This window comes from Meriones unguiculatus, chromosome 9, assembly GCF_030254825.1.
Source record: "Meriones unguiculatus strain TT.TT164.6M chromosome 9, Bangor_MerUng_6.1, whole genome shotgun sequence".
NCBI lineage: Eukaryota > Metazoa > Chordata > Mammalia > Rodentia > Muridae > Meriones > Meriones unguiculatus.
Window position 1 is genome coordinate 9,807,519 of NC_083357.1, and position 10,948 is coordinate 9,818,466.

Below are 10,948 nucleotides of genomic sequence, written 5' to 3' on the forward strand. Positions count from 1 at the left end.
ACAGCCGTTAGAAGCAAGAAGGTGAGCAAGAGCAGCCCAAGCCCCACCCCTAGAGAGTTCCGGTGCACTGCGGGACACAGGCAAAGAGAGTCCAGATATGGAAGGCCACCTCCTGGGGGCCTCCACTGATGCAGCGGGGAGCAGGGAACCAATCGGCATTGCCAACACAGCTTTAGGGAACTGACCGAAAGCTTTGTGCCCTGGCCAAGTCGCCTGGGGGGGAGGAGGCTAGCGCTCCAGCCAGGCCATATGGTGTGCACGGCGACTCGGCCTCTTTAGAACCACCGTCCAAATGCATTCGCCAAGTCCACAGGGGACTTGGAGCAGCAGGGAGAGGAATCCACCAGAACCCGATCTTGAAATGTGATACAGACAGCGAGCAGCTTTGAACTGTTTCTTGGCGTGGGATCTGTCCCTTTGAATCCAGGCCACACCTCTGATCTGATCTGGTTCTCGTCCCCATGCCAGCTGATGGGTGATGCCGGTGGGATGGCTTGATTTCAAAGCCCTCTGTTCAGGCTTTCCCAGAGTCTCCGGAAGGTGAGGCAGTGTGGGCAGCAGTGGCTTCGTGGACACGTGTCCAGCACTTGAGAGTTGTGCCGGGAAGAGATTGGCTAAGTAGAGGATGGAAACTCAAAGCGGCCTCACCGTTAAATGACAGTGCACGTGTCTTTCAAGGACTCAGCCTGAGGGCCCGGCCACCTGTACAATCCCAAGGTCTCTGCAGCTTACCCCCTCACTAATAAACTGTGCCGCACCATGGACCTGGAGAGAACGGCTTGTGTCACATTCAACAGATATTTCAAAAGGCAAAGTGACCTGCTGGCTCAGTGCCTCTTGCCTGGATCAGTCTGTCACTCATCGGCCTTATTAGTTCGAATTGCCTTGAAATGACTTAGAAAAGATACATCACAGGGTAGGAAATTGTTGGTACTGTAAATGTTTTGTATAGTAAGTTTAACATAGATAAATTTGCATTTTGGAGTATGTTTCCTCAGCTCTGGGTACACGCTGAGTGCCTTCCCCTGCCTGGTCCCAGAGGTACAGTCCCTGCTGGAAAGCACCTGCCCGCCTGACCCTGTCTGCCTCTCCTCCTCCCCCTTCACACCCCCACCTCCCAGAGGTCTCCTTTGGGTCCTGTACAGCTCTTGCATTCGGGTTTTCTGTGTGGTGGGATGCAGGCCCCGTGGGATTAGCAGACCTGACACGGATGTTTTTGGTGCAGGGCCTGGGAAGGGGTGCCGAGCAGAGAAGGCTGCGGGCCTTCTTCAAGGTGGCTGTCTCCAGGGGCAGCTGGAGTTCAGGCCTGCTGGGGAGTTCTGAGAGGCGGTGGAGCGCATAACCCCGGAGCTGCCAGGCTCAGCTCCCAGGGGTGCTGGGACAAGGGCACCAACTCTTAGAGGGTGAAAAAAAGCATCAAGGACAGAACATTGCCCACGCATGAAAAAGATGTGTGCCAGGATGGTTAGAACAACTAGATAACTCAGATGTCACAGAATGCTGGCCATGGGTCACATCCTGATGTGTGTGTGTGTGTGTGTGTGTGTGTGTGTGTGTGTACCAACTTCTGCTGGTTAACATCAGCTGCTCCTTTTGGGATAAGGAAATGGGACCTGGGCCACTGTCCCCGGATGCCTGTTTGCAACCGTGGTGCTCTCTCTACCTCTAAGCAGAGCTGTCAGAGCACTAGTGTCACATGGCCTATGAGCTCTAGGGCCGAGGTGGGAAGAAGGATTACATGGATGGGGCACAGGGAAACATCAGTTGTTATTTCCAGAACAGTGTCAGACTTTCTGCTTTCTTCTGTGTTGAAAGAACTCAGAGCCAGACGTCACCCGGGCAGCACTGAGTGACACTCAGCATTCCCTTAGCGAAGGCTTGCTGGGGACAAAGTGGGTCTCTTTGCTTAGATGAGCTTCACACAGCCCTCTAATGTAGTTCTGCTTAGTGTCCTCATCGGGCAGAGGAAATTGAGGCTTAGGGAAGCATCTAGACCCATGAGAGACTTGTGAGAAATGATAGCATTTTCTGAGCTCATATAAGCAAAGCCCTGAACTAAGCATTTATATGCATGAATCACTGGCTCCTTCCCAAGGCCCCATTTCACGATGAGGAAGCTGAGGCTAAGGACAGTGCATGCTCAGAAAAAACAAAACAAACAAACAAACAAAAAAAACAAAAAAAAAAACTGAGTCAAAAGGATAGGGGGGAGAGAGAGAGAGAGAGAGAGAGAGTTATTGAAAATAACAGCTGACTAGGAAACCATTGAAGCATAGTCCTCACAGATCTGTGTCCCTTGTCCAAGTCTCCAAAGGAACTGGCCCAGGATTAGGACACAGTGGCCACTCTTGGTTACCTCTCTGCTTGCTATAAAGGAATAAACTCCTCAGAGGCCCTCAGCCAAGGGTCTCGGAGCAAGGTGGGTGGAAGTGTAGCCGGGCCGGCTTCAGGGAAGTCACACTGTTGCTCTGCCAGCTACGGACACAGTGAAGGCTCCTCTCGCTGCTCACTAGTTGATGGAGCCTGCATCTCTAGCACAGAGGCCCATAAACCTATTCAAACTTTACACGTATGCAAACCCTTTCCGTCCACAGTGTTTGGAAGCTGTAGAGCTTGCATCACTCATAGACCACTCCAGACCCTCTGCCCGAATTAATAAAAATCCTTGCACTTCCTAGAACCATCCGACATGCTCTGAGCCCCGGGGCTTTGCCAATGCTTAACTTACAATGCTTGGCTCTGCAGTGAAGAGGTATGTTGAGTGTGCTGGGTCTGTGCACACCATAGGCGGAGCCCACTCAGAATCTGTTGGTCCTCCTTGACACACCCATTCATTCCTTGGTGGTCTTCAGCTCTGGTTCCCTATTGCCCGAGGAGGCGGTCCGCATCGGTGAATCTTGAAGGCTGTGAGAGCTTCTTCCTGGGAGGGGAGTAGGTCCTTTCCTCACGCTGCAGGAGCCCCTCCTGGCTATGTGGGGCCCTGCACTTGCCCATCAGACCTATTGAGCCCTTGTCAGCCTGTGTGTTACCACCGCTCACCCAGCCCATCTGTCTGCTCACCATTTCTCTGTCTGAAGAGAAAATGCACTATGCTGGTCAGCAAGAACGTTAGCTGGGCAGTGGTGGCTCACACCTTTAAACCCAGTGCTCAGGGGGCAGAGGCAGGCAGATCTCTCTGAGTTTGAGACCAGCTTGGTCTACAGAGCGAGTTCCAGGACAGCCAGGGCTACACAGAGAAACCCTTGTCTCAAAACAAAAAACAAACAAATGAAGAGAATCAATGACAATAAATTTCCAGACTGAAAGGGCCTTCGTGACACCTCTTATAGTTGTGTGTCTGGAGATGGTCTGAGACAGCAGTCTCTCCCTTGGGCTTAAAACACAAGGGACCTTTCACCTCACAGCAACCTGAGTGTGTGTCGTTGTTCCCCTCAGGAGACCTTAGTTCTCAGAAGCCACACAAGTGACCGTTCTGGGTCACTGCACAGCTGGGAAGTGACAAAGCTTCAGTGCAACAACCTGAAAGAGGCTGCTGTGCTACAGAGGCCGCTCTGGAAGGTCACAGGGAGGTCAGTGGCCTGACTGCTCGGCACGCTCACAGCTCACGACCATCTGCAGCAAGGAGTGTCTGAAAGAGCTAAGGCTGACCGGCCGCCTTCTCCAAAGGGGTCGCTGCCCTGTGCCTGGCTGGACGCTAGGCACATTGTCAGACTTGTTCCTCACAAAAGCTCTGACCTCTGCCGGCATTCCCCTCATGAGGGGGAGGGAAACCAACATGAGAGAAGTCTGTGCTGCAGAGCAGTGGGTAAAGACAGCAGCATTCAGCCATCGGGTCGAGCCACACTGCCATCCCAGCACGGGAGAGGCTGAGGCTTCAAGACTAGCTTGAATGACATAGTAGGAGCTTTCTAAAATAAAGAAATAAATAAAGGCTAGAGAGGGGGCTCAGTGGTAGAGTGGTCACCAAGTAAGTGAGCTCAGTACAGCACTGCCTAATTAATTAATCAATTTATTGCACATATGAACAGTAGCTTACAAAAATGATGACGGTACATTTGTACTCGTCTGTTTTTCTTTTCACACCAGGCTCAAGGGGAAATGTGCCCATGTGAGTGCACACACAGGCATGCATGCCAGCACGCACACACAAATAAACGTAAATCCTACAAATGTTGAATGCAACGGTTACTTTCCTCATCTCCATGACTGAGTACCTAACAGAAGCACTGTAAGGAAGTGAGCATATTGTGCTCATTTTGGCTCATGATTCGTGGAATTAAGTCTGTCATGGCTAGAAAGGCATAAGGGCTGAAGCAGCTTGGTCCTCGGCTCCAAATGGCACTGGGTCTCACATGGTCTTTGCTAGGAAACAAGAACCAGGACAGTGTATAACCCTCAGTTACCGAATGGGCCGTGCCTTCCCTGCTGGCTCCTGGAGCCACTTATTAGCTATACAAATGACTCTTGCTCAACTCTCAACCTTATAGAGAAGACCGTTGCCTCTAGATGTTATTTTAAACTATTTTATTTGTCTTGGGGATGACTTCGAGGACATTGCCATCCACTTAGGGACTTTCTAAAGCCCAACGAAACTTCTTTTAGAACTTAGTGTAATGTTAATAACTGGCAAAAATCCAAATAACATCTGTGGGGTCGTGGTATGGAACCAGGTCAGAGCCCACAGGATTTTGCTCACTGTGGAGCTGTGTAAAGAGTCATCACCCGGAAGGAAACACAACATTGTGTACAATGATGGCACCTTCTTCGGGGTCTTAAATTATCACAAAATAAACAGTTACGCACTAAGCCAGATGTGCCTTCTCAAATAGATATCATCCCATTAGGCATAAGCACCCCCCCTTTTTTTACCTTGGCTGTCAGGAATCTCAAAATCAAATTTCACATTCATTCTAGAAATGAATCCATATGTCTTATCCATATGTCTTCTATTTCCCTGAATTTTCCTCTGTTTTAACGTCGCTTCACTGTACTTTGTTTTCAGTCCTGGGGTGCTGGGATTCAAGGCCTTACGCACACCAGGCAAGAACTGTAAGCCAAGCTACATCTCCAGCCCCGTTGCATGTATTTCTTGTGAGAGGCTTAAAATCCTTCTTGGAAAGAAATTCGTTAACTAACAAGATACCCCACTGCTTCTTATTTTTAGTTACGCATTTTATTTACTGTGGGGTGCAGGTGTGTGACACAGGGCACATGCAGAAGTCAGAAGGCAATGTGCAGACTCAGGTATCTCCTTCCAGCATGTAGATCTTGGGGATCAAACTCAGGTCCTGATCAAACTGGGGTCCTCGGACTGAGTGGCAGCCTTTACCTGCTAAGCCGTCTTCCCTGCCCCACCCACTCCCGTGCTGGGTTATGATGTCTTAGGCCCTTACCTAGAGCCAGCTGTCCCTCTTCCAGTCTTTGTCACTACTGTTCACAAAAAGTGTCTGCCCTGGTGAGGAACGGACCAGGCTGAGGGACACTCAGCAGCATCGAGGGACTGTGTCCCTCAGACAGAGCCAGGTCCAGGCTGGTGGCTCTCATTTCCCTCTGAGGAGGCATCCAGAAAGAAACTTCGCTCTAGGTGCGTTCTTTTGCAAAGTGTGAGTGTCCTGCTGCTCTGGGTGTCAGGGTGCTAGTGCAATTCCCTCCACAGTGGATTCCACGACAGCAAACCAGGCAGATGCCCAACTCCTAGTCCCCCACAGAGTCTAGGAGGCTCACATAGTCCCGAGGGTGTAAGCAATACAGTAGTTCCGGGAATCCAGCCAGGGGTGGTAGAAGCAGAAATCACCCAGAAATTCTGAAGGCAGAGTGTCTTGGGCTCTGCCATGTACCACTGGCATGGCCTAGAGGAGCCTGGATCCCTTGTTGGGCTTGAGTTCCCTCATCTGAGGCAATGACATTGTCATTTGTTCATTCCCATTGTACAGTTGAGGGCTGCCATCTCAATGAGCGTGGCCAGCTCCCTTCAAGTACAAAGCGGGAGCTCGGTTCCACAGGGCTCTTGTGACCTGAAGGTTGAGAATGAGAACGTGCTGCTGTCCCGGTGATGGGATTTCTGTGTGTCTGCTTGAAGAAACCTCAGGAGAGCCACTGAGCTGGGAGGGAGCCAAGGTTACAGTGGCCCGCCAGGCTTAAAGAGTGAAGGGCTTCACTGCAGCTCCTCCGGAAGGCTCCCTAACATCCTTTCCCTACAGGTGTCTACAACAGCGCTTTGCAAGTGGCCTGCCTACAGCCAGCGTCATCCTCTGCTTCCATAACGAGGCCTGGCCCATGCTCTTGAGAACCGTGCACAGCATCCTGGACACAACACCTAGGGCCTTGCTGCAGGAGATCATCCTTGTAGATGACCTCAGCCAGCAAGGTAACTGAAGATGGCTCCCAGGTCATTGGGAGAGGCTGGCTCTGGGCCAGAAGTGGGGAGGGAAGGGAATGCCATATAAAGGAGGAAGCTAAAGCGCATGCACAAGGTTCCCCAGATGCTGAGCTTCAGGAGAAGAGGGGGCATATATGCCAGTGTGAGTAATTTATGATTGAAGGACCCAGAGGCAACAAGAAAGGGACTGTTCTTCTAAGAGGAACAGTCCAAGCAAGGAAGAGTCCTGGGACAGGGAACTCCCAGGAGTGAGTAAGCCCAAGAGGCCCCTGGAAAGGGTTACTTCAGTCTGATTCTGCGGTGGCGGGGGAGGGTGTTCTCCTCGGGCTCTGATGCCCACACAACCTATTAGCTTCTGCCCAAGATGCAGTGTCTAAAGAAAATGGCCTTTACATGTGTGCTCACTGCCTCCTTGGTGCTGGCTAAAACCTGCCTACTGTCCAGATAGGAAAACTGAGGACCAAAAGTGAGAAATGACCAGAGCTGAGTTGTGCTAAGTGGGGCAGAGTTGAGCCCAGAGTCCAGACGAATGTGCTCAGATGCTTCTCTGGCAGGACACTCTAGGCAAGAAACAGCAGTAAAAGAAGGCAGTGACAAAGAAAGAAAGTGCCTGCCAGACCTCCAAGTGAGTGGGTCTCAGACTTTAGTTTCCTGAGCTCCCAGGGATTAAATCCATGAAAACACAGACTGGAGCTGTGGGGTAGAAGTGGGAAGCTGTAATCTAAGCTACTGAGGAAGCTGAGGCAGGGGGTTCACAAGTTTGATAAGGCCAGCTGTTGGCAATAAAAAGGGGTGTTAGATTATATGAGATTATTTATTATTAGCTCTATAATTCTTGTGGCAGTATTATTTAACCTGCTATCACAAATAATAAGGCACAGACACCTCTTAGATTTTACAATTGCCTATTTCCCTTGGGCTGGCAGATTTCTACCTACACTATCTTTTCAATAACCTCACCATCTACCTCCCAGCCCCCATCCAATGCCATCTGCTCAACCATCCTAATCTGGGCCACCTTCCATCCATAATCTTATGAATACTTGTTTTTTCCATCCACGCCATTCTTAGAATTCTTCCTCTCCCCTCCCCCATGTGTTTCTTCTCCACACTAACCCATCGTGGTGTCCTCCTTCTGCTTCCCTTCCCGTCCATCTTCTGTCTGTTTCCTTGTTTCCCCATGACTCTCCTGTTCCCAAAGCCTGAGAAACTTAGCCACACCTACCCCATTCTGCCTGCCCAGGTTTTAAGCCTTTAATCAACCAATTAGGTATAATGTCTTAGGCGGGTTTACACAACAAGGATAGGTTTATCCAGGCAGTAACCAGATCTCGAGGGCCAGTAACTAGCATCAAAATAGAAGCATCAGACCAACACCCAACAGCCAGCCTGTAGTACAGATGGAGTTCATGGCCAGATTGAACTATTTACTGAGAACTTGTATCAACATTTTAAAAAATATGAACCAGGCATGGTGGCACATACCTTTAATCCCAGTACTCTGGAGGCAAAGGCAATCAGATCTCTGTGAGTCCAGGGCCAGCCTGGGTTATGTACTGAGACTCTGTCTCAAAGAAAACAAAGAATGAACTTGCCAACATGTGTGGGGAAAGCCCAAGCCTCAGTGGTCCACAGAGAACTAATGGTAACTGAGAAAAGCCAGGAGCAGTGAAGGCGGCCTTCCCCAGGGAAGAGTTTACCAATTGGTCATTCAAGACCTAACAGTCAGCTCTGAAAACATACATACAAATAACATTATATGTACTCAACAGGTGATATCTAGAAATACAGATACATTATGCATGCAATAATAATTAGTGGGGGGAAAAAAGGCCATGAATTTGAAGGAGAGTGGGAAGGGGGAATACACGGATGGGAGGTTTCAGGGGGAGAAAAGGAATGGGAGAAATGTTCTAATTAAATTATAATCTCAAAATAATAAAGAAAACAAAGGGCTGATCCATAGTTCAGGAGTAGAGCCTACTCTGTGAGAACGTACTCCATCCCTGGTGCCTTCATCGGCTCATGCCAGGATCTCTAGGTGGCTGCTGTGCCCAGGTATCTGTAGTTACAAGCAATCAAGTAAAGTGATGCCACTACCTGAGGGCCCACGTCCTCATAACCCCTGCTCTGGTCTTTACTTGGGGATCAAATCCTCCATTCTTGCTCAACTCAATGACATTTAGCAGCCGCTCTGGCTTCAAGGGACAGTAGAGGCCCTGGGCAGAAGGCTGAGCCCTTGCTGGGGTCTGCACAGCACCTCTCTAATGGGAGAGTCGGGGGCTGGATGGAGGGAAGGAGCCTCTGTTAAGTGCTGCTTTTTGAGGTTCCCCCATATTGAATTTGCCAGGCTCGCCACGGCAGAGGGTCGGAGCAGCTGGAGGCACTGAAATTGTGTGGGGTTCACTGGGCCCGTTTGGCCAGCATTTGTTGAGGTTAATGGGTAGACAGCGGGCTGGGCAAAAGTACCTAGGGATTCTTCCGGTCCTGGCTGGCCAGAGTCCTCCAGAGAGCATGCCTGTCGTCCCTTCCCATCAGCTTCTGGGCTGCTTAGTTCCAGCCATGAATTCACACCCTCATTTCCCTCAGCGATGGATTATGACCTGAGAGTTATAAAATGAAATAAACCCTTTCCTTCCCAAGTCACTTTTGGTCATTATGTTTTATTGCAATAAGAAAAACCTAAGACAGGCTTCCTCCCAAGTTCCCAGCTTCAGCCCTTTCCACCGGAGGGCGCCTGGCAGTGAAACCACAGCCTTCACATCCTCCCAGAAGCACGCATCTAGAAGTAGCCCTGGCTCCTCTTTTCCTTTCCCCGTCTCGCTCCCTTTCCACCCTGCCACTGGGAGGGAACCTCTGAAACAACGAACACTTTGGCGCTGCAAAGCTTCATGACCCCTCTGTCCACTGTCTTAGGTTGGGTTCTCTGGATTTAGCCTGAAGCTGGGGTATAAGAGCAGGTTTTCCTGAGGTGCATACTCTCATTTAGAGATCACTTGCAAGGTTTCTCCTCTTCTGGTTTTCCACTTTATTCCTCCTGGTGGTTAACAGAGAGAACAGAACCATCTCAAACCTTAGAAATGACCACCCTTTACTAACACGCTGGAGGCTCAGAATCCCGTGCTCACGGTGAGTTCTAAGAGAGTGATCTCTGTGATACTCATCACAGTCTTGTTCGCTGTGGCATCTGTGACCTCCCAGTGACAGGACCCTGTCAATTCCAGAACAGCTGAAATCTGCTCTCAGTGAATATGTGTCCAAGCTAGAGGCCGTGAAGTTGCTCAGGAGCTACAAGAGGCTCGGTACCATCGGGGCCCGGATGCTGGGGGCCGCTAGGGCCACGGGGGATGTGCTGGTCTTCATGGATGCCCACTGTGAGTGCCACCGGGGATGGCTGGAGCCCCTCCTCAGCAGAATAGCCGACGACAGGTAATTCGTTCCACCTGGGAGCTGCAGCTCGAGGAGCGGGTCTGGGTGAGAGAGTCCACAGATGCAGTCACTCTGAGAACAGAGCAGCCACCTACTATTTGGGAAGCACCCTGGTCTCTACTATTTGCTGTCTATCCCTTGGGGTTTCCAGAGGTTCATAGGAAGTGTGGGGAGTTTTCCTGTTGGAAGGGAGGCCAGAGGTTTGCCAGCCTTGAGAACAGCTTCTGTCACATTTAAATGCAGCCAGTCCTGTTAGGCTGTCCAGGAAGGGCTGCACACTCCATGGCTGTCTTTACCTCTGACTTTGACACACTTTCCATTAAGATTGTAACACACCGTTGGGAAACAATTTCTACACTAGCCTGGACCATAGGAAGAAGACATTAGCTCCTCTATCACCAGCTTTCTTGACAACTTTCTTTGCTCCTCTGTGTTACACACAGTGTAATGTTCTAATTAAGCCAAGACCTGGGAATGTGGGGTTGAGAGGGCCTTGCCACATCCATAGCTAGCATTGCTTTGACCCCTATCACGCTGCCTTTCCCATTCCCTCCTTCTCATCCCCAACGCTTCCTAAGCCTGACCCTCAATATGAATATCCTATTCAGGAAACCTAACCTTGGTAACTAGCTCACCTAGGAGTGAGCTAGGGGAGAGGCCTCAGTCACTTCCATCCCTGCCACTTAAGCAGGCCTGAGACATCCTGGCTCCCAGCCAGATGGAGCTGTTAGGAACAGACCTCCTGGCTCCTGTTCTTGCACTCTGTGGCTGGCCTCATTTGAAGTTGGGGATGATCACACAGAAGAAAAAAAAAAATCCTGAACCAAGACAGACCCATTTGGCCCAGTTCCACAAGGAGAGAAGGTGTGTGCTAAGTATAGCAGCAAACTGACCATAAGAAAAGTTCACCAGGCCTACAAGGAAGCCATCTTTGATTCTGTTTCATGTGCCAGCTCTCAAAATCCTGGAGTACTTGCGGATCATAAGTTTTCTGGCCCATTCTCTGTCTAATGCCCACCCTGGTGTAACAGAAGGGTGACTCAGGGGCACCTTGGAGATTGCTTTGCCCTGCCCTGAGTGCATGCTGAAGAACCCACTTACAGACATTTGGGGACTAAGTTCTGCTGTTATCTCAAGCCC

At 50.3% G+C, this 10,948-nt stretch overlaps 1 protein-coding gene across 1 annotated transcript in view; it reads left to right on the plus strand.

Annotated features, from left to right (window-relative positions):
- Positions 1 to 10,948, plus strand: part of Galnt15 (polypeptide N-acetylgalactosaminyltransferase 15) — a 35,522-nt gene that overhangs the window by 8,310 nt on the left and 16,264 nt on the right. The window contains exons 2-3 of the mRNA XM_021641722.2: positions 6,201 to 6,367; positions 9,604 to 9,808. Coding sequence (XP_021497397.1) covers positions 6,201 to 6,367; positions 9,604 to 9,808 — 372 coding nt within the window. The remainder of the gene's footprint in view (positions 1 to 6,200; positions 6,368 to 9,603; positions 9,809 to 10,948) is intronic.